We start from the raw sequence: 25,745 nt of genomic DNA, 5'->3' as shown, positions 1-25,745 counted from the left end.
TCGTGACGAATTGGAGTTGGACGTGGTATTAATAATAATCATTATCGTAAAGGTTGTAGTGGTAGAGGTGGGAAGGGTACCTATATATACTTAATATTCTGAGTAACCTGTAGTCGTACTCGTACGTATTATTATTATTACGGACAAGGCACGTCGGGTGGTCGTGCAGCCCCCCCCCCACCATGGCCATGGATCTTAGAGTGGCGTTAATGTAATGTGTGTTCCACACCTGCCGGTCGTCGGCGGCGTCGGACCCATTGGTTCCCAGGATGCGGCGTCGGCGGGAAAAGAAAGAGAAATAAAAAAAACCGTTGGGCCACCGCCGCCGCCGCCCGGAACGTGACTGCCGTCCTGGAGCGGAAATCCAGAGAGTCAAAGTCTGCAGTGGAGGGGGTGTGGGGGGGAAAGCCAGTAATAATATTTTATTGCCGGCGTGTTTCTTTGTGGCCCGCGTGCAAAGAGTCTTATAATAATAATAATAATAATAATAAGGCGACCCCGGCGTTACTCCGTGGCGTGCCTTCTCGCCGCCGACAACCAGTTTTTTGGGTTCAACAAGTTTGTCGAACGACCGACGAGCGCGCGCAACGCGTATCACGGCCGCCGTGCACTCCCACCACCGCCACTGCCGCACGACGACCGTTGCCGCCACTGCTGACAAGGCACCGTACATAGTGCCGTGTGTTGTTGCACTGTTAGTTCTTCGTTGCGTTCTCCGGCTACGAATATTATTTTTTTCGTTATTATTATTATTATTATTATTATTTCCTTCTTCTTCCTTTTACCCCAAACCCCACTCGGCACTCCGTCGAAACTAGAAATTCCTTCGTACGTCCGCTTAGTGGTGTGCGCGCGCCGCGTGTGTACATAAATATTAATATAATATATTTCATTATCATCGTCGTACCTATCAGAAATTCGTACGATGTCGGTTTTTTTTTATACGTCCGTTATTATATTATATTTGTAATATTGTTATACACGTACGTCGAATTTCGTTTTCCGTCCGATTTCAGTGCAACGGATGTGCGTGTAATGTGTTCGTGATATTTGTTTCGTGTTCAGTACAGTGCCAGATCACAGGATTAACGTGTAGGATTATCGTTCGTTGTTATGCCGGTGAACGTTTGGAACGGTAAGCGTACCTTTGTTAAACACCTCCCCTTTTACCTAGTTATGATGTCATATGCCTATTACATAGTAATAATAATAATATATAGGTAAATGATAAATCGTTCTACAACCTGGATGTTTACCACCCCGTGTTGATTAGACTGAAAATGCTTAAAAAATATTTTTCCTAAAAACTTGCATTTAGTTTCTGACACGGGTATAGTATTACAGTAGGTACTAGGTAGTAGTAATATGTTGTTTTAGTGTGTGTGTGTGTGTGTGTGTGTGTGTGTGTGTGTGTGTGTGTGTGTGTGTGTGTGTGTGTGTGTACATGTCTGCGTGCTCGCGAGCGTGTGTTGGAATGCGAACAGTTTGCCCCCTAGAAATCATAGCCGTCCACCAACCGGCTATCCAGAATTTCCTAGTGAATACTGAATTCCAAACACTGGTAATTGCATTCCCTGTGACAAGGTTGATGACTCTGGGTGTGTGTGCGCACGGAGTATAGCTAGACTTTAATGCCCCGAGGCTGTAGAGTATTAGTCGTAATCATAGAATAATATTATGTTAATCTGCGGTAACTGCAGTGTGTTCTTCTCGGAGGTTTGCTAAAATGTTGCAGCTGAAATTTTTTGTAATTTCTGTAATTGTATTATGGAATATTGAACTATAATTTATTAACTATATATTCTAAAATATAATACAATTTTTAAGTTTTGAGAACTACTGAACTAGCTATCTATTTGAATACAACGTTTAAAATTAGTAAAATTTACTTTTAATATTGCTCATTCGTTGTAGTCTGCAGTCAGTGTTCTACATAAGGTGGTTTGAAGACTGAAATTGGTATACATTGGTATTTTTTTACCTGCCTCAGCCTAATATTTCGAACCTTCAATTCTCAGTTTTATGCAGTACGTGTTTTTTTGAAAGGAATTGACTCTCGGAGATGTCGCATTCCTGCAGGCTGTCATGATGTATGGATAAAGACTAAGAGAGGGATAAGATATTTCAATTCTTAAAAATGATTATGATGATTAAACAAATTCTTTGGTTGAATATTAATTTTTATATGATAGATACTTGACGGTATCTTTCATCTATAATTTTTAACATAACATAACTTTATATAAAAAAAATATATTATATATAATTTATAAGCGAATATTAGAGTGTGGTACAAATTTTTTTGAAAGAACAATAAATGGATAAACAAAAATTATTATAAATTCGTAAAATAAATAAAAAACATTGGAATAAAATAATACAACATTAAAACATATTGTACCTAATAATTTATACTTTTATAACATGCAATCAATGTAGTTTACAGAACTTGACAGTTATAGATACTTGTAATAAATATTTCCGTATTGTGAAATCACAATAAAATTATAAAATAAAAACATTTAGCCTAGTAAATTCGGTAGGTAGTAGGTACCTACTTATTTTTCACATTCTGTTACGGCGATTATATTATTTATAGATTGGATAATTCATATGGATATTTAATGTCCGCAATAAATTAAAATAAATAAATATTTAATCAACTTATAATGTTATCTACCTAATAATTAAGTGACTCCAATAAGGCAATAGTATAATTATGTTGTGGTTTAAAAGCTAATTTTTTGCCCAGCCCAGCGTGGTTTGGAACATTTTATAGAATTACTAAAAATCATTATGTGCATTGACTTATAATAAGTAATTAATTTACGTGAATTTATAATCCAGATTTAGTAATAATCAGTAATCTGATAATTGGTTTGAACATTTTTATTTATGTTCGAAAAATGGTACAAGGAAAGTTAAATCACTTTTGGTATTTATGTCTGTAGAATACTTGTATCGTTATTATAAGACATTTTATATTTACAGTGAATTTATCTATCATATTTATTTAGAGCCATTTTATATTTCAATTTTAGGGCGAATTTGATCATTTCAAAATGTGCTAAAAATTTACCAATTTAAAATGCTCGTAACTTGCTTTAAAATAAAAATATCAAAAAACCTTTCAATGATACTTATTACTCACTTTTACATTTGGTAATTTGTCGACTCTCTCAAAAATTAAATAGAACAAAGTTAAATTAATTATTCAGAACTCAACGATTTTCTATGTAATACGTTTGTAAGACGGAGACAATGCATGCGCCCTCGAATGCGTCTTATATTGTATTATCCGAGATATCACCGATATATTTTAATATAGGTACTATATTTATTATTTGCACTTTTTTTTTTACACTTTTTTATCTTGGATAATATTTATGTCGTGTCGTATAGAACTTTCGTATTTCAGGAATTGAAAATTTGTCATTTAGGATGGACACTAATCCTTATTCAAATAATAAACATCCGTGTTGTTTAACAATAATACACATCATTCTAAGTAAATGTAAAAGCATAGACGCATAATACTAATGAGTAACGACCAACATATTGTACGCTGGTAATGTACATATTGTATTATAATATATATGTATATATAATATATATATATATTATGTACATATTATTATATACATATTATTATGTTTATAAAACATCAAGTACAAGGTCATGTAAAGATATTTGCAATTTGCAGCACTGCAATGTAATAAATAATAATGTAATGTCCACCCATTATATTTAGTATATATTAAATTGTTAGGTTAGTTATTTGGATATAGTAATACTCAACTTTTTTGTTTTAATTCAAGTATTCAATACCTAATTTTAGTTATTTGTTTGTATTTTGTAAATATGTATTTTTCTTATTTGTAGGTACTGGATTTATACAAAAAACATACAAAAATTATGAGTATAAATAAATGTAATCGTCAATATCGTGTATATGCAATATATTTATTATTTAGTAAACTAGTAAAATAAATTAAGTTTATTTTCTTTATAATGATATTTACCAATCTGTTATCTAATACAATAGGAAAATTTGATACATGACAAATAATAAAAGTTTCACAGGAATTTCTGGAAGAAACTATTTACTAACTGAATTTCAAATATTATTAAGTTAAAAGTTAAAACTTAAAGCAAGCCTAAATAAATGAATAAATAATAATTTATTAACATTAGGTATGTCGTATTCAATTTTGATTCAATAATATTTAATATAGGTATTAATATGTAAATTATTACTTAACGTTGTTACTATTTGTTGTGCCTAAACTTTTTTTGGATTAACAAGTTGAAATTAAAGTAATTGAAGAAACTAAATATTTTTCAAATGGCAATCGTAACGAATGAATAATGAATATGGAGCAAGTTTAGTACACTATTCAATCAGAACAATAAAAATAACCTCACACATTTCAATTAAAGTGATTGGAAGTGGCGGTTTTCTGTTTTTGTTTAATACACGTACAACATAGGATTATAGATGTGTTATATGTCCAATGTACCGATTGAAATAATGAAGTGATAAGAATTCTGAAAACAGATTTAAATTTTTCGTGAAGTCTTCTTGAGATTGATCTTCCCATATTTTTTATATTATCCCTTAAAGTCCTAAAATCGATACATTAAAACAGAGTAATATAAAAATAAAAAATGTGAGATGGTCAATCTCAAGAAGATTTGACGGCAAATTCAAATCTGTTTTTAGAATTCTTATCGTTTCATTATATCAATCGGTACGTTGGACATAGAATTTTATGTGAGGGGCATCGAGATGTATATACATCTCGATGGCTCGATTTTATGTATAGCCATTTACCAATCATGATTTAAAACAAAATATGAAAAATTAACTTAAAATGTTAAGGATGTCAATGCATTAGGTATTTGTTTTGCCTCGATCTAAGTCTGACCCACGCTCAACATGGCACATAGCAATTTACTTTGTTTCCAGATTTTTAGTAGAAATAATCTTGTGTTATATCTTGTAAGCTTTCTGCTTTAATATTATTATAGTGAATTGACTTACTATCAAACTTTTAAGTTACAAACTAAAGAACATTTTCTATGTTTTACCTACATTAAATTTCATTGAATTTATTATATTTCTATTTTCTATGATACATCGATACATGGGCAATTTTAAATATTAAAATTTTTTTTTCTGATAATATTTGACATCAGCAGCAAAGGCCATTAGTCACAATTAGTATACACGATTGATAGTAAACACTTTGATATTAATTCTAATAATACAAAATTGTTTCTGCAGAATGGAGTTATTATGATAAGTGGCCTGTAGGTTATCGTGAGAAAAAAAGTAGTGCGCTAACATTCAATGTTTTTATATTCTAAACATTTTGAATTAAAGCATAACATTAAAATGTTTTTTTATATTAATATCATTAACATTACCAAAATAGAACCTTTCAACTCGTTCAATTTTAACAAAAACACAATCTCAGATTTGCCGGAATATAACAAAGTACAAATTATTATTCTAATCCATCTTTTGCAGTTTGCATAGAAATAAAACTTGTAATTATTGTAGATATCTGTCTCCTGAAATGAATGTTAAATGTTCATTAACTTTAAAATTGTCTTCTGGATTTCTCTTTTAATATCAAAACATTATTTACATTTTAAAAATCACTCATCTGTTATTTAAGGATTCATTTAACAAGATGTATTTTTGTTGCATCATTAACACGGCTCATTACCTTTCTAATTTTATCTTTTAACACACTTCATTAATTACAGATACATTATACATTTATATGTAATATTTATCTTGTTATCGTTATAATTATAATTTATTAGTCAGGTACACACTTGCATTATTTTGGTATTTGCTGTTTAAGTTGTAGTTTGTTATTTTTAGATTAGGTTTATTATATTATTTGATCTTACATTTGAAATTAATTTGTTTACTCATGAAGTCATGAATAATAATAGTCATAACTCCTAAGAGTCCTAAGTCATTTACTTAATAATTTTTATTTATCTACCTATCTATTACATTTATGTATAAATATAATGATTAGGATAAAAAATTCAAATCTGTTTTTAAAATTTTTATCGCTTCATTACATCATTACATCAATCGGTACGTTTGGCAAAGAACGCGTCTAAAATTCAATGGCACGGGTGTGTTAAAGACAGAAAATAGTGGCATCGAATGACAATAAATGCTTATTTTTAATTTAATTTTTTGTTTACAGGGTAGTTTTTTAGTCAGCGCTCATTTTTTTTATGTAACAATTATGGGTAACATTTTTTTTGATTAATTTAAAATCATCACAGAACTAAAAAATCTATAAACAAATTACAATGTGTAACTAATTAAATTAGTATAACTAAAAAAAAAATAATCCGGAAGTTATTTTCCTAGACAAAACTGCTTTTTCCATTTTACACTCATAGTCTGATAATCGAATTGTACGTAATATAATATAGTATAGTATACTGCAGCTGTCCACCCTTGTTCTATAACCAATTTTTCCAGTGAAAAAGTATTAATTCGCAGATTATTTCAGTAGTAAATGCCTAGACCTAGAGAAGAAACACTGTGCAGTATAACTACTCAATATAGATTTTGTCTTAACTTTTTCCTAAGTAACTTGACTTTCCTTTTTTCAATTTATCTAAGTTTCTCTTTAATATTCGAATAGTTTCACGCATTCTCACAACATCATCATATACCTGCTTATACTTTTCTAGGATAAATATATTTTTATAGAAACCTCACCATTTCTATGTTTGTCAGTGGTTATGGACACGAAGACGGAGACGACATAACACAACAAGTGTATCTAGGCCACAGCATTTAGACGCATGTGCGAACCTGCTACCTACACTGTTCCTCTTTTTTTTTAGCGCGCGCGCATGCGGACCCTTTTCCATTGCTTGGTAACATACGGAAAATCTCGCACAGTCGATCAGTGCATTTTCCAATGTGCCGCGCGTCGAATAATCGAGCAACTAGCTCGTTAAAACGTTCTACACATTCAATTGATAGATTTTAACTTTACGAATCTTCATTAGTTGTTTTTCCTAGCATTCATATTCGTTTTATCTTTTTCGAAAAATTAATATTGTTAATTTGTGCTGTTTATTATACTCCCAATTGATGAATTTACTTAAATAATAATTTGAGTGTCACGTGACCCATATTTTGTTCAGTTAATTGGTCTGGTGGGTGGTTGTTGCGATTTATACGTAGCGCCATCCAAAAATGTTATTGTGCGTTCGCTTCGAGTGTAACGACCTAACCGTTCGATACAATGATACTGTAGCCCAAAAAAATAAAAAACGCACCAGAGTGGTTTTACGACATTCCATTAATATCACAGCATAGAATACGACGATATATCTACGTACAATGTTTCCCTGTTTTTGGAATTTCTGGTCATGGTGAGTATAGTCAACGCTATTTTGTGTGTCATATCGCAAATTACCATTTAATTCGTGTGTGTATTGTGTGTCCGTGTAAACTGTATGCTATGTAACACAACTGATTACTTTTGAAGTATGTATAAAAATAATACATTGAATAAGTAGGTAACCGTTTTATGCGTGTGTATATGTCAAACACGCATGAATGAGTGCCAAGGTGTCGTAAAATACGTAAAATGTAAATGAGAACCTACCGCTATGCGTCTAATCAATACAATGGTAGACAACTAGTTGATGGTTATTATTTATACTATATCTATGCAATAAGTATTGACTGCTAAACAGTCTATAATAATAAATATAATAGTATAAACATGCTATTTATAAAATACATATTATACCCATCAATTAAATTTCCTACATTTGTCCCTAAATTTTACTTTTTAATATCTTGATTAGGTAAAATATGATTAGAGTAAACTATAGATAAATTAATTGTCATAAACAAAGAAATATGAATTGTATTGAAATATTTTTGAAACATTCAATGTTTTTACTGAGTTATTTGGCATAGTAATATGTATGGGATTAAGTGTATACACTGTATACCTAATAAATTATATTTATCTTTTCATTAAAAATTTTAATAAATTACAGTAGGAAATAAGCTAAATATCTAATAAGTAATAATAATTAAATAAGATAACGATACAAAAGTTTTAGTAATGGTTTTATATTTTCACTTGTAACATAACAGAATTAAAATTACTAAATAAGTAAAATCTTGTGGATAAATCTGAAATTCAAATTATTGCAAATTAAAAAAATTAGCTATATTCCAGCCCACTAAACATTTATAACTTTTTAAAAGAAGCAATAAATTTATGAAACAATTTATTTAATTAATTAACTTTTTATTTTTATAAGTAATATACAATCTGTATCATTATACATAACAATACATGCTAAGAGTACATTGACAGGAACATTATTGTGATGGAAGGAGCCACCCACTTTTTATGGTTATTTGATTATTATATTTAGGTAACTATTATTATTTTAATATGTTGTTATTTTTTTTTATAACAAATCACGACACCACTTGCGCTTTAAGCGTCTTGACTTCTTGAGGGATAACCAGGAATAGTGGCACAGGCAAAATTTTTGATAAGTCGATTCGAACGAGTACTTAGGTGGTTGTGTAATCTTTTATAGAAACATTATTTCAAAACTAAAATTTAAAATGTCAAAAACTAAACTGAAAACCAAATTTTTTGGTGTATTTTCTAACCTACCGATTACCTATTAAATGTATACAATGTGGTCTACCGTAGTATTTAATAAAATCAATTATGGTATGTTGTCTGAAACAAAAAAAAATTGTATTTAATTCAGTGATTTGACATGAAATAATTATTATTATCAAAACAAAATAAAAATATATTGATTTTATAGATTAAAAAAACAAACATTTATATGATGATTAAGAACTATGAAATTTTTACATTAATATTTTTAACTTTAAATTCTTTTAAAAATATTTTGAAAAGTTGATTATAAAATGCTTTAATACTAGAATTAAAAAATATATTTCCTTTGAAATACACTTAGCGTTCATATTTAATATAATTTTGAAAAAGCTATGAGACATCACCTCACATTTAATTCTTTTTTCTTTGTTTGAAATAATGTGTTTTTGCTCTAAAATCCCTTACTAGTTACTGTTAGATATTTGAGATATATATATTTTACGAATATAGATATAGATAATATATCTTATAAAAATACTGCGTTAAAATTACTTAGGCTAAAATATACTATATAGGTGGTAGGTAGATATGAAGCGGGTTAGATGGGATAAGTGCTGAGTCAGATATAAATATAATATTATCTCCGTTATCAACATAATAAAATCGATATCTAGCAGTGCATTATTATTGTTGATTTATTATCTTATTAATATATTTATTTTGAATTCAGTTAGTCGACAGGAATCGCTGATTTAAATTTTATGGAATTTGCAAGTACGGGCATTTCATTTTTAAATACCAATTAACACAAAATGTGTGTAGTAAACATTATAATTGTATTGATTTAACTTATGCATAGTAATTATTCCAAATATTGTGTTTTTTGAAAAAAGAACATAATTTTAATAATTGTTATATTGTTATGTAATAGTTATATTTATATTAGAATGTTGAAGGAAATTACTCTACTGGTATTATACTTTTAAAGTTTATAAATAATGAATAGGTATTTTAGTATTCTACTATACATCGTTGAAGTAAAAATATGTGCAAATTATCGTCATGTTGGGGTAAAAATGTCCCTTGTTAACAGGAGGGTTGCTATAATGGGGCTTTTTGTGTACACCCTTGTTTATTGTACGATGAAGCCTAATATTTTTAGAATTCTGGTCTCGGACGACTCGAATATTATCGTACGATACATACGATGAACATCTGTTTGAAATATAATACAATTGGAAACCCCTGAGTTTTAATTTATTTCTGTTCGTTATAAACATTATGAACGTATCATTTATGTTTTCTACAATTACACTCAGAAAAAATTTATTAAATTATTAAAAATCAAGTATTGGTACTTTTCTTATTAATAGATCAATTATTACCGAAATAATTTATCTATGATTATTATTAATTATTGTATTATGGAATTGTGTGTACTAGCTGTTATATGTATTGTGTATTACAACGAATTGTATTTTTGTATTATAATATAGTATACCTAGTCCAATACGTATACACTAGCACTATACAGTATATACCAGGGGTGGCCAACTTGCGGCTTGTGTCATAGTCGTATGCGGTTCACGTTTTATCATAATAAAAGCAATATTTACTAATTAACGATAAAATTATAAAATGTATTTTGAAAATTTTGACTCGTAAACATATTAATGTTAGCCACCCTTGGTATACATAATAGGTGCATACACATATTACATGTAAGAGGGCTTCTGATTCTATACGATAGAAATAAAAACGTAAAACTTAGTAAAACCAGATTATATAGGTGCTGTAAGAATTTAGTTTGATAAATTAGCATTTTATTATAATTGTTGAGCAAGATTTAAAATAAAAAGCTAAAAAAAAAAATTAACATTTTGAAAACTAATTTAAATTTTCTGATAATTACTAAAGCATAACCGAAGCAATATTTGCTATTACAAAAATTATGGGCTTACTTGATACATAACAATTTTTTTGTTAAAATGCCAATATTTCACTGGAAAATTTGAATATAAAGCTAGAAAAGAGTCAAAAAATCGCGGTAGGTGAGTCGATTCCCTATTGTTGTTTAATCTCATTACCTGCAGATACCAACTTATTAAAACAATGTGATAGACATTTTTACCAAATTACTAAATTATTTAATAAATAATAAATATAATATAATACAAAAAATAATTAATAAATAAAAATTGAATGATTTTCAGAATATGAAAAAACTAAAAACAACATTTTTGAGAAACTTGTCAACCAACCTCCTCTTGGTGTTTCTTGAGTTTTTCTAATAGGCTAAATATTTTACTAAACATTGAAAAAAATATATAATGACCCGGGGAATGAACTCAAGGGTGTCGGTGCAGGTAAACAGGTACCGGGGAATCAAGCTCAAAAAATAATTTAAAAATTTTATCATGTATGAAAAATACTAATATAAATATTTGGTGAAAATGTTAAGCTCCATGGTTATTCATTTTTGAATTACAACAAAATATTATCAAAAGATAGAAATTTGTTAATTTACCAATAGTGAATGAAAATGCAATATCGTAAAATTTTTAAATTCAAACGCTTGCAAAAAATGAATGTTAAATTCTGACGAATTTTTCTTTTGTTAAACGGGAATCTTCTATTAAAATTTCTTTTATAAGGCATAAAAAGAAAAATGTTTATGAATTTCTAACTGAAAAATACCGAAAAATATTTTTCAAATTTTCGAGATTTTGATTGCATTTATCAAAATTTGAACTTAAAATGTATATAAAAAATAATCATGTCTGTATTTTTAGTATTTTTGTATATTATAAGTATTAAATTTTGACTTTCTGAAAGCATCAACTTAATTTATTTTTCTATCAGAATTGATACTGATGTAGAAAATCTGAACATTGTTACTACCACAATTCATGGTAATGACAAAAATAAAAATAAAACAAATCATTGCAAATACAATATAATACGCTCAGGAAATAAAAATATACTCAATTTGGTATTTTGCTATTTACCTATTCACAGTTCACACCAAAAAAATTGATTTGCAAAATGTTGGTCCATTATTCTGCTTGTCTAAATTTAAATACTTATAACTCATTAACTTCTATTCCTAAATTTGATTTTTATGTATTGAAATACACAGAATAATATTCCTCTTTCAAAATTTAATTTTAAACAGTAGGTAGGTATGTTGTTAAAACTTAAAAAATTACCTGTAAGGATAAAACATTTTAAAATTGTTGTTTTGTAATAATTTTAAACTATGCAAAAAAAATATTTCTAAAAACATAAATATGTTTTAATGATGAGTGGTTTATAGTAAAAGAATAAAAGTAATTAAGATGTTTTGTTATTATAAACTATTAATTTTGTCCATTGATTTATTTAATTGTTTTTAATTAAATAATTTATTTTTTAATTTAACTAAATATTTGAAAAATTATAGGGTAGAACCAGCTACAACGTCAGCAAGTTCCACAGTTGTAACAATGGCCACATTAAAAAAGGTAAGTAAATAAACAAATTTAATGAAATAATTCTTGTTAAATATCAAGATTCTTTTAGTGTATGTAATTAATTAAATTTATTTTTAGTTATAGTAAAGTAACCAAATTATTAATTATTAATATATATATACATACATATATAATGTTGGCTCCCAAAGAGAACAAATGTAATTGTTTTAATCAATAGATTCTACAAGTAGAAAATAAGAAATTACATAATAATAAATACCTAAAAAAGATTATATTCTTCCTAGGAAAGATGACCTTGTACCTTCAGAAAACATGACCACCTGTTATGATAGGTATTAAAAAACCATCATGACATGTACACTCTTTTCTCTTGTCAAAAGAAAGAAAAAATCCTAAGATATTGTAATGATTCACTGAACCGTGATTTGTATATTAGTGGTAGGAAGGAGACTAGCTATGATTGTAATATCTTTCATGCTATGATTTATTTCTGACAAGATTTACATTTTATGTTTGATTATACTTTCAATCAACAAAGAAAAATAGTACCTTTTTTAAAATACATTGGTATTTATTGTGTGTGTTACTTTTGATTCCCAATAGTAGATAAAAAATTACTATTTGTGGCACAATTAGGGCTTAAATTTTGGAAAGGGCTGTAGCCTCCTGATATTACGTAAAAAGTAACTCATGAAGGCAACTACCCCAAATCCCCATATATTCATTTGAAAATATAAAAAAAATAAACAAAAATAAGACAAATATTTATTCACTCATTTTCATTTTTTTTGTCAGTAATTTTATTAATATCTGTTCATTTGAGTCTCATTTCCTTTTTCAATATGAAGTAACGATATGTTACTAAACTGACACTGGTTCATTGTGGACCGTAAATATGTGTTTATCCTTGTTTATCATATACAATATGAAATGATTTTAAACTTAAAATAAAAAATAAATTGTTACAGTTAAATTATAAAAGGTTTATTAATAATTTTTTTTTTTGAGGGAGGCTAAACCACTCCAACCACCCTAGTTATGTGCTCTGTTGGGATATGTGTAACATGTGTAATATTATTTTCAATTTTCATTTTAAATAATGTACTTAAATAATAAATAAATAAAATATGTTTAATTATTCTGTATGTACTAATTTAATATAAATAAAGCAAAAACTGATAAAAATTTATTAAATTACCAAATTGGGGTTTTTGACTTGAATATCATAAACATACTTTAAAATTGTATGAATTAATTTAGGGGATTCCTAAACTTATTTAATATAACTTAATATAAAAATAAATAAAAAATATTCTGAACAATTTGTTTGTTGAATACTACCTCAATTTGATTTACTTATAATTAAGTTCCAGGCTTATTTTCTCTTAAAACAGTTATAAGTAGGGCTCAGTGGCTCAGAAGTTGATGACCTTAAAAACAATAAAAAATGCCCTAAAAAAATATGTAAATATGACATAAAAATGGCAAAAAATAACCTAAAAAATTACAAAAATTAGTTTTATATTAATAAAAATACACTTTTTTTTTAAATATTTTACTCTATTTTACTATAAAATTCAAAATATGACATAAAAATGACAAAAATTTCCTTAAAATAAAAATATAAAAATATAAAAAATATTTTTTTTATAAATTTATCAAAGCTTACAAATTATTTAAAAATTAAAATCATTGCATTGTACAATTAGAGCGTATTTTATGTTATCGAAAGTAAATGAACAACGATTATCTGTTAATAAATATTTATGATTGGAAAAAAAATTCTCTCTACGTCCACTTAAGTGATTGAGGCAAATCTGAAATGTACCTAATCATCAGCACTGAAATCATCCGGAAAACACTCACTTGAAGCTTCTTCACCATTTAAAATTTTTGAAATTGTTGACAACGACAAATGTAATCGTCGAGATGAAATTAAATAGGTACTTATCTTAGCCAGTGGTAATTTCCAAGTTTTAAGTTATCGGCATAATGGTCGACTAGAAACGATAAGAAAGGAACTAGTGTGAAATCAGTAAAAATGACTAAAGATTTAGGAAAATTACCTAAAAATGTCAAAAAATGACTAAAAAGTAATAAACATAAAAAAATGCAAAAAAGAGCAAAATAAAAATTAGTTATTCAGATTCACTGATTCACATGCTTATGAAACAGATTTGTAGCCAGTAGAGCATCGTCTAATAAGTTCCAAAAAAAAATGCAAAATGCATCAACTTCCGAGCCCTAGTTATAAGTTATAACATATGATACAATTTAGCATATTCAGTACAAAACCCTACATCTATTATCAGAAAAAAAACTTTGCAAAAATAATCGATAAACCTCTTCATAATATACTTAAATACCTTCAAACAAAAATATAATTATCACTTAGGTTTAGACGTTTAGTAACTAAACAAATATGTAATTAATTAATTCGCTTTAAACACAAGGGCCTATGTTGCCGAGGGTATATGTACAATTAAAAAAAAATATATATATGCTTAAATATGTATTATTTTTGCTATTTTTTTTTACAATAGTAAAGTATGCATTTACATATGGTAACAGTTAAAAAATTTTGTGTTGAACTTTTTATCTTTTGTTTTAAGATGTATTTGAAATTAGTGGATTTTTGTATTTTATTAATTTTAATCACTTAAAAATATGCAGATTATAAATTTGAATAAATAACCTAATTTATGAAAACTAAAGGTTAAACTATGTAGTCTCATGAAGTCATAACCAAAGTATTCACATGTAAATCCCAACACAAATTTTTGTTGAAAATTAAACCTAGATATCTGACACTCAACTCTTGATAAACTGTAACACTGAGCATTGTTACATGATTACATGAACAAAAAATTGTTGTATATTTAAATTTGTGATGAATTTCTACAAATACTTATGATATAAAATAAAAATGTGAAGCTCAAGCATTTTAATAATAATTTTGATAATTTTTAGAACTCTGTTGTGGTCACTCAACCTATGAGGAGAGCTATGATTGGATCTAGCCCTTTAAAATCGCCTTTTATCAAAAGACCCCCATCTGCTTCTGTTACATTACAAGGCTGGCTTTACAAGCAAGGAAGTGAAGGTTTAATGTTATGGAAGAAACGATGGTTTGTTCTATCTGAATACTGTCTTTTTTATTATAAAAGTAAGTTCTTTTAAAACAAATTAATTAAAAATTTAAATTTACGATTTCGTTTAATTTGGTTGTTGATCTAGATGAAGAGGAAGAAAAACTTTTAGGTTCAATATTGTTACCATCATATAAAATATCCCCGTGTTGTCCTTCAGAAGATAAAGTTTACAGAAAATTTAGTTTTAAAGCTGAGCATGATAACATGAGAACATATTATTTTGCTTCAGATACCAGAGAGCTTATGGTTCAGTGGATGAATGCTTTAAGCTTAGCATCAATTCTGCAACAAAACTATGAGTAATTATTTATATTTAATAAATAAAAAGACATTTTTTTATGGGATTGATTTTAAAATAATGTTTTTAATAGCAGGTACAATGAACGAAACAATACAAAACGATCCCAATATATTAATAAGTTAGATGATATGGATTCAGGTTTCGTAAGTTCATCTTTCTATTCAACACCACGGTCATATTACAATAATGATATAACTTACAAAGCTCAAAACAGTCAAATTGCTCAACCACTTTATGCCAATGCGCCCCCAAAGCCTAGACGTGTAACTGAACCACAAGAAGATCATCCTCAAATAGCTCAACCTCAGTATAAGCCATTATCACTAGTCCAAAATTTAAATAGGTCGCAATTAAATAACTCTGAACGTCGAACACCTGATACATATGGACGTCATGATGTCAAATATTTTAATCATAGCGAGTATGAAGAAGTTATTGATGAATATGTACCAAGTCCTATTAAATATAGAGAAAAAAAATATTCTTACAGACCCCATAGTGCTGATTTTTTAGAATATGATGTAAGACGTGCTTATCAGACACCAACCCCAAGCACAAATTCTTCATATAAATCTCCCGAATATTACAATACAGTGAAACATGTTAAAAGACCTAAATCTAGTTTAGATTTTGTAGATAATTCAGATAGTTATTGGTCAGAAAATGCATATGCAGAAAAAATGAGACAAGCTTCTCAGAGTTTGAGTAAAGAGACAAACTTGAATCGCACAACTGCTTTATCATTGAGACAACTTGGAATTTATCTAAATGATATAAAAGCTGAGCCAGTAGATGCTTCTTCCGCACAAATGAAAAGTCATCGAAACTACATTAAAGAACAAGAAAAAAGATGGAGTGAATATGTTAATTCTTTCAATAGATCAGCTAGCGCTAGAGTTGCTAGGAATGCTGATAAGCGTAATTACGAACAGAATGACCATAAAAGAAGTACTAGTTTACAAAGAAGAAATAGTATTGACTCTAGAGATAAAGAACGGAAATCACAACAGGTTCGTTAAATAAATTCTTTAAAAATGCTTTAAAAAAAATTAAAGTATACTATATATAAATTTATTTTTAGAGAGAAGAATCTATGAAACGTCTTTTAGATTGGAAACAGCGAATGCTTCAATCTACTTTGACTCGCAAGTCTTCCGGATCTTCTAATCGTGGTTCAGCTCAAAATGAGTTATCCAAATATTACAAAAAAATAACTGATAATCGACTTAAAAATGAAGAAAAAACTGTTGTTAATTGTACTAATAATTTCTACAATAGCAAGTATAACAACGACAGTTTTAGTTATTCTAAAAATGACTTGACTATTGAAAATGATTTCAACTATTCAGATGATGAAGGTAAGATTAATATTAATTCTATATTACCAGCTTATTTTTAATATAAAATAAATTAAGCAGCTCTAATTACTAAATATGTAGAATGCCTTTATTTGTGGTAAATATATTCTTCTTATTCTGTCAACTAACTTTAAGTAGTACTTAATATTTAACCCAATATTTACAAGTGGATGATGGTCCTTTAAGGATTTTTCCGAAGCTCGCTCTAACTGCATGTGCAAGAGTATTTTACAATGGATTATTTAACAATTTTGGAAAATTATTTATCCTAGAAGTTAAAGCAAGAGAAAGTCAAGTAGATACTCCAGTGTCAGCAGTAAAAAATGTCAATGAAATCACTCCAGACTCAAAATACACCAACACAATTAACTTTTATACAAAACCAGTGGTCAAGCAGCATCTTTCTGACGAGACTGCAAGTTCAACAAATTCCTATTTTAAAGACGATACATTATTAGTTGACAGTAGGCATTCAGACAGTGGATATGATACTTTACAAATGGGTAGTGTTCTTTCATCAAAAGATCCAGATATTGATCGTCTATTGAAGTTTGATTTTGGTAAGAAAACAAATGGAATACAAAATCTAATCAAAAATTTCGAATTCAATGATATGAAAGAACCACTTCAGTCATCTTCATATAGTTCTAATGAAGCACAAATTTCTTCACTGAAAAAAGAAGACATAAGGTATTCAACTGCTCAAAACCCTCAATCTGTTAGAGATTTATTAGCAAATTTTGAAAAGAAAAATGAGCGATGTGTATTTAGTGATACGGAAACACTGCTATACGAAACATCTAGTGATACAGAACCTATTGAACCTAATATACCTAATTCAAAGCGCACTGAAGCACTATCAACTGACGAAGATGATCCAGAAGTTGTAGATGTGTTGAGACAAAAAGCTGATCCTAATGACGAACAGTACTATTTGCCTATGACACCATCTAAAAAGTCAGCATTAGAAGAAGATATTTCTAAATCCAAGTTAGTGATAGTTGATACTGAAGATCAAGAAAATTATGTTGAAATGACACAAAATTCTAGGCCTATACTTGCTCCATCGCCCAAACTAGACAAAAAATCACATTATGAATATATAGCTTATAAAACTAATTCTAATTATGAACCAGTTTATACAGAGGTAAAAAATAAAATTTTACCTGACATTCTCAAATCTTCAACTAATGTTAACAGTTCAATCAAATCAGATAGTTCAGATGCTGATGATGAAGCCTCAAAAGATTTAGATTCACTTGATACTCCTTGTCATCCTAGATTTAGTTTATCTGATACATTTAGACCAGCTTCTTATTATTTAGGAGCTGCAACCAATGAAGATACCCATGATTCTTCAGATAGTGATCTAGTTTCTCCACCACCCATGAACTTTGATAAAGACGATCAACTTAAATCTATTAGAAAAAAAATGGAATCACTGATACAATCTGCTTCTGAATCAGATTCAGATTCTGGTAAAAAGGAAAAACAAACAGCCTTTAATGGGGATTTAGACTCAATTGGAAGTAGAAATGGAATGTATGAAATAGATATAAATTTAGATGATTACCTGGATAAACAGAATATAGAAGAATGTGATAGATTCTATGAAAATTATTGTAAAAGTTTAGAGAGTAGACGATTAGAAAATTCTGAACCAGCACCTGGTGCTCCTTATTATTATTCAGATATTTCAAATGGAAATTTAAGATCACTAACTCCAGAACCGCAAGGTGCTGAAGGGTTTACAATGCGTCGTCGAAGTCATTCACTTGAAGGCGTGCTTGATGATAGTGCTTATTGCAATTTAGAACCTAGAAAATGTACCTCTCCTAAAGAGGCAATATCTCGATTATTGCGTACAGCAGAAATGAAATCACCTAGATCAACTGAATTAGCCATTGTAAATCTACCATTGAGATCAAGGTCCTTAGATAATTTGGATGCCGAACCTGAAAAAAAGACTGGTCGTCAAAGCGCAGATATTTTGAATAGCAAAAGAAATGAAGCAATGTATGTCAATGAAGCTGTATTTGACCGTCATAAAGAATATAAAGATGATTATCGGTCGGTTAAGAAGGGTAGATGCAAGAGTGGATCCCAGTCTTTTTTAGAGGAGGGCCTATATCCGATGACCCGACCACCATCAATGGAGCAACTGGACAGGGAGAAGTTAAGGCAGTGGGACCTCATGTCCACTGTCCCTGCCGTGATGTTGGGTGCAACGCGCGTGTACAGTCGTACTTCCGAGAGACAAGTGATATTGACGCCTGCCGAATCAAACACAAGGCCGCCATCGCTAAGTTGCCGTTCAGACGAAACACCAACAAGCTCGCCAGGTTATTAAATACAAACATTTTTCCTCTTATATAAATTTATAAATAAATTATATATTACACAATATGTAGGATTTACTTTATAAAAGTTATATTATTAGTTAACTATTAATGTGTACATTTTTGAAGTAATGATTATAAGTATCAATATCGATATAATGTATACATAAGGGATTTATAAGCTAAGGTATTAAATAACACTGATTAGTGATGTAATGTATGAAATTGAATGAATTAATAATTTAACTTTATGTTTATCATATTTCATAGTGTCCGGTTGCGGATCAGCGATTGGACAAGGTCCAGTTCATCGAGAATACCAAGAAATCAATAAAATGATTAATGAAACAATGGGCAGTAAAAATATATATTCCAGCAATAGAAATATAAGGGTAAGTTATATTAAATTATGTCCCAAATAATTGATATTAGTTATGCTTAATTTTGTTTTATTGCTATTTTAATTTATTTTATTTTATTTTAATTTCAATTTATTATTTCTTTATATACATTTAAATCATTAGAATAGTCAATGGAACTTGACAGTTTCTGCTGGTGAGCTCCTTGGCCAAACGCATGAAGAACTAGTTTTATTATTGATTCAATTAAGAAGGCAAAGAGTTTCTATTTGTAAAGCAATGGAAATGTGCCACAATGATATAGAAACTCAGGTTTGTTTTAGTTATTCTAACATTTATACGTGCTAAGTTGCTTATGAATGATTTATTTGTATGTAATTTATGTTTTTAGAAATTTCATTAGTATTTTTTTTTTTTTTTACATTTATATTACAAATAGTGCTAATATGTTATGCAATTATGGCCATTACATAAAAATGAAAATAAAAATTTACCTTCATCATAACTTATAAATTTATAAGTAATATTTATAATTATAAATTAATGTTAAATGATTATCAAATTACCAGTATGGGTGCAAAACAAATAAGTAAATTTTTTACAAATAATTAAAAACTTTTATTGTTATTTAAGTGACAGGAAGATAAACTTAATCTATTTCCAAAAGTATAAATTGATTAAAAATAACCTAAATAATTGTATACCTGACTTAACCTAAGTTATATTAAGTTTTCTTTATGTTTTTCCTCTGGTTTTTTGGAAAACCACTGAAATTTTAAATTTTTACCTTCCAAATACACCAACTATATTCAGTTTCTCACAATAATAAATATTGAATTTGAAAATTTAAACATTATTTCAACTACTTATCCTGTACACAGATACAATAAATAATAATAATAATAAAAAGCATCAATGTAAATTAAATACATTCTTCAAAACCTCTGCTCAATAATAAACTAAAATAAAATAAAAAAATTATATTATAGTACTATATATGTAGCACATATATATATATAAATTTTAAATATTGATTAGTCTAAAAGTTATTTCATGTGTCAGACCTTCCTGTTACACTCTTGTATAGTATAAAAAATGATGGAATTTTTGATTTTTATATGATTTGAAGGTTGATCTATAATAAAAGTAATTTACTTCTTAAAATTCAACCATAATTATTTTTGTTTGATATTAATCACTAATTTACTCATTCCCTCTATTCTCTAAATATAATATTGAATCATATTTTTCATTTAATTTAAATTTAAAAAATATATTTGTTCATAATTACGTGTCTTATTATGTTTAATTTTAGCATATTATATCAATTTTAACATTATTGTTATTATTTTAGACGAGATTAACTGAACTGGATACCCCAACAAAAATAGAAAACTTACAAAAATTAGATGAATTGAAAAAACATTTGTTGGAACTTGAAAAACAAGTAATTTATATCAATGGTTTATAATTAAAATGTTTAAAATAATATTTGTATGAAACTATATTGTCTTTATTATGAAATTTCAACAGTATGAAAAAGGAAAACCTCTAATTAATCTGGTTGATAATATGGTAAAATTGGGTTCATTGTATCAAGCTGGATCTGCACTTGAAAATCCAGATGGACTCTCAACACCAACTATATTAAAAGAGCGTTTAGAGTTCAATGATAAAGTACAAGAAAAACGTCTTTTAGCAGAAGAAAATAAAGAATGGCAACGAATAAAACCAAATGTTAACGATCTACAGGAAAAAGTTGATAGACTATATGACTTAGATCAATTAATGCTAGAAGAATCTGGAAATTTATTACATTTGAGGCAAGATAAAGAATTACTAGAAAAAGCTTTAGGTGGCCTTAGGCATAAAATGCAAGGTATACATAGTCCAGCTGAGGAAGAACGTTACAGGAGACAACAACATGTACTAGAACGTGAATTAAGTTCAGTTAGATCTGTATTAGCTAATAATTCAAAGGTAATATTACAATTCTAATATTTTAGTTTTAAGTAACTAATATACTAATTTAATGTTTTCAGAAACTGGAAGAAACAGTGGCGTCAAATGCCAGATTAGAATCAGAATTGGTAGTCTTACGTCAAAAATTGCAGTCATCCAGACGTGTACCAGATACAGGCACGGGAGGTCCAACTGTAGCTGCATTGGAAGTTGAACTCAAAAGAGTGCAACTTCTGGTTGGCGATTTACAACGGCAACGTGAAGATTTAAGTGTTCAAGTTCGACAGCTTACAGAGAAATCAAATACATTATCTATGCAAATGGATAGTGATGAAAATGAAATAAGGGGTAAGAAAAGACCAGCAAATGATTCATGGATTGAAACAGATTTGGATGATTCAATTCAAGAGGATAAAAAATGTAAATAACATCTAAAATTAAATGTTTTAAATGTTAATAATTAATATAATTAAAATTGTTTCAATTTTTTTTAGTTTACACTCCAAGAGAAAAGCCACAAGAAATTAAAACAGTAAGGATTGTCAAACGAGAATCAGAAAGGCGACAGAGAGATAGAGATAAATATGGTGGTAATATTGGTCTTCCATTAACAAGTGTTAGTGTTAAATGTGTACCTGTAATTGAAGAACCTGACTATAGAGTAAGAATACATTATTTTCATTTATAATTATTAAAATTATGAAATTATTTATTAACTGTTTTTACTATTTTCAGGTTGAAGATAATCATGTAAAAAAACTATCAGCACAAGAACAATTATTTGGCACAAGCCAAGAAAATATCGCATATGATATGTATTCAAATTTTAACGTTGGAGATCAATCTATACTTCCAAAAGATGATGCCCCCTTATCACCAGTGTATCAGAGTGAAGCAGCCAGACAAATTGTACAAGAATTATCAAAAAAAGATCAAAATGATAACATTGAGCAAAATGAGTCATTAACAAAAAGACTGGTACCAAGAGAAAAACGCAGACATCACACTGTCACAAGTGTCAGACCATTTTCCATTACAGAACCTTACAATGTAAATATACAAAATATAATAGCTTACTTATTTAAAATTATATTAAATGAAACAATAATACATATTTATTTAAAATTGTAAATTGTTAGAGAGATGGTGGTTGGAGAGCTCGAGATGATGTGGATATGGAGCGAGCTCTTAGGCCCGGTGCTCCAGATGTGGTTCGATCTACCATGAACAAGACTGATCCTACAAAATTTAGTGCAGAAACTATAGATAGTATATTAGGAACTCCTGGAAAAATATGTATACCAGAACGTTATATACCAGAATCGGCCCCTGTGTCACCAGATGAACGTAAAAAGAGAATGCACAAAGCTGAAGCTATTAGAAAAATGTTGTCAGAATCTACTCCTATACTTACTGCTGGTACAACTTACTGTTCTCTTAATGTATAATACATCATGTATACTAAGTGATCAATTGATATTTAGAAGGAGAAAATGATGAATACACAACTGTTAGCAGAAAGAAGATGATTGAAGAAAAAAAGCAAAGAGATCATTTGTTACAATTGAATCAAATATTGGCGCAACAAGTTATGGAGAAAAGTAAATCAGTGGCCTGTAAGTTAAAATAAGGTTTATAAATGCATGAGTTTTTATTTTGTTTTTATTTTTATTTTGTTTTTTTATGTTTTTATCTACCCTGCTTGAGTAGTCACACGTTTTGTTGTAGGTGCAAGCCCCACAAATACTAGAGACTGATTGATAAATAGCATGAAGGTGTGTTTAAATTGTTTAGTTATTGCTGTTTTGAACACTTGAGTAAAAAAAAAAATGAATTCTAATATTTTATTTTTAATAATTTATTTGTAGTGAATGCTATGGCGCAAGTGGGTAAATTAAAACGATGTTCAATTGGTGATGGTGAACGAGAATTATCACCAGAAGAACCTCTTCCATTGTACCAACAAAGAGAAAACTTTTACTCTTAACAAATTAACTAAAAATATTTAGGTTGTGTACCTGAAATGTTTAGGTTGTGTAATGCAAAAAAAATAGACTTTTAAACTGTTAAAAATATTTTTTAAATATTTTAATTTTTGTTGTATAGTTTTATAGAGATTGATGTTTTAATAATGTGAATTACACATACAAAAAAAGTATTATAACTTTATAAGTTAATTTAATTACTATTATTATTTGTAAATAAAAAGTTTAGTTTTATTTAATATTTCCTCAACAATTTAGGAAAAACCGTTCTAGTATTTATTATTTATTTAATTTAAATATTTTTTATTAAAAATATTACTATTACTATATTATATGTATAATTTTTATATATATTATATATATAATATTAAATAAATAAATTGTTACTTCAGCTGTTAGAAAATAATTTATAATCAAAACATGTTCCTTATTAGTTATTCACAAATACTTGTGCCAATATTAAAATGAAAAAAATGAAGTATAAACGTATATTCATCTTTACGTTTCTTATTTTATGTACTGATAGGATAGATTTATTGTATCTTGAATAGACATTTTTATGAATAAATATGATTACATTGTGTATATGTTTAAAAGTCTAATTTTGTATTTATAATTTTAAAAATTAAGTTAAAGATTGTACTTTTCTTTTGAATATCTCATGCACATACACTAATACCTTGATAGTTGATGTTAACTATTGAGTAAGAACTGAACACAATTTATATGTGCATTTACTCATTAACTGACAACTGCCGTTTATTCTTTTATGTATCAAGTACTCGTTATCATTCAGTCTTCTTCTTTTATTGACTAGAAACAGAGAGGTCTGATGATGTGAAATTTCAATCAATTGTTGTAGCCTATGACTAATTTATATACTTATATATATATTGTTCTATGTTCAACCACCAATAGGGGTCAGAAGTTTTATAGCACCAACATTTTGGGAACATAAGTTCACTACCAGAGCTAATGTGCTATTAATTTACAATTAGTTTTTAAACAACTCATTTTTTATGCTTATAGAAGGGCGGTATGAAAATCGTTTTTTGGAAGCTATTATTTTAAAAGTTATAACCCATTCAAATCTGTTGTATGATAAATATTAAATTTTAAATAGTGTTTACATATTAACGTAGAGACTTGTTCAAGTTTATGACCAACAAATAAAATGTGCTTGGATAATGGAGATTGTATGTTTAGTGTTAATGAACTAAATGTTATATCAATAAATGTGCTTTTGACTCTTTCCCATTGTATTGCTTCGTGGGACAATTCACAGATTATATGAAAATATGAAAGTAGCCAAGTAGGTATATATTATCAAATGAATAAATAAAACAGTTCCTATCATAATGTTGAACTTATAATGTATGTGATCAGAGTAATCAATTATTTTGAATAGAGTTCTGACTTTCTAAGTAATAGTTATTATAAAAATTAAAAACTGTATTTTGAGTATGACAATGCAAATATGAAATAGTTTAAAATAGTTTGGGATTATATTATTTAAAAATATTACAACATAAATCTTATATTTTACTTAATTTTTATAATGTTGATAAACTGTTTTTTTTTTAAATTAATATTAAGGTAGTAAAGTATAGTTTTTATCGAAAAATCGTCTGGTGGAGGAAAATGGCTTACACAAAAATATTCAGATTCATTTTACAAACCTAGCTATCAACAAAAAATATTGTTGACAATAAATGGAGAGGTAATATGAACTACAAAATTCTTGTATGTGTATTTGATACATCGTCAAAGCCTAGGCAAGTTAACAGTATTTTTTTAAACTCGTTAAGTTAAGTTAATATAGAAAAATTTAAGTTAAGTTAAAAGTTACAAAGTTACTTTTATTTTTTTAACTTGTAAAAGTTACTTAACTTATTTAAAAACTAGTTACTTTTTTGTCATATAAAATTAATAATTAAACCTATCTTTTTTAAAGCTAACAATAATAACATAGTAATTCAATAAATGTCTTACAATTTTAAATAAATATATTTATTAAAATTAATTACTTTTGGTAATTATATTATATTTTAATCCAAGAAAATCCAAAAAAAAAAATTTTTACTATTTTTATGTACACAATTTTATTTAAGTAATAGTCCAGGACTCCACAACTATATTAAATATTATAATAATAC

General features: G+C 28.0%; 1 protein-coding gene across 6 annotated transcripts; it reads left to right on the top strand.

The window, feature by feature from the left end:
* Window positions 1-674: 674 nt before the first annotated feature.
* Window positions 675-24,191, top strand: kmr (pleckstrin homology domain-containing family A member kramer). 6 transcript variants are annotated; one of them, XM_015513716.2, is made up of 18 exons: window positions 6,962-7,428; window positions 12,103-12,163; window positions 15,104-15,299; window positions 15,371-15,584; window positions 15,657-16,596; window positions 16,668-16,944; window positions 17,217-19,286; window positions 19,554-19,675; window positions 19,808-19,954; window positions 20,997-21,089; window positions 21,176-21,622; window positions 21,685-22,024; window positions 22,099-22,265; window positions 22,340-22,654; window positions 22,744-23,023; window positions 23,089-23,220; window positions 23,333-23,379; window positions 23,473-24,191. In XM_015513716.2, the coding sequence occupies exons 1-17, from the start codon at window positions 7,397-7,399 to the stop codon at window positions 23,359-23,361; spliced, it is 5,862 nt and encodes a 1,953-aa protein (XP_015369202.2). In that variant the 5' UTR covers window positions 6,962-7,396; the 3' UTR covers window positions 23,362-23,379; window positions 23,473-24,191. The 6 variants fall into 6 exon arrangements, with proteins under 6 accessions (XP_015369197.2, XP_015369202.2, XP_015369190.2 ...); XM_015513704.2 differs by having other exon boundaries at window positions 23,315-23,379; XM_015513711.2 differs by lacking the exons at window positions 6,962-7,428; window positions 23,333-23,379 and adding an exon at window positions 675-1,135.
* The last annotated feature ends 1,554 nt before the right edge of the window (window positions 24,192-25,745 follow it).

The sequence above is a fragment of the Diuraphis noxia genome, unplaced genomic scaffold, assembly GCF_037042655.1.
Source record: "Diuraphis noxia isolate RWA-SAM2 unplaced genomic scaffold, SU_Dnox_SAM2 contig0002, whole genome shotgun sequence".
Taxonomy (NCBI): Eukaryota; Metazoa; Arthropoda; class Insecta; order Hemiptera; family Aphididae; genus Diuraphis; species Diuraphis noxia.
Note: the sequence above shows the minus strand (reverse complement) of the source record. Positions and strands in the feature narration are given on the sequence as shown.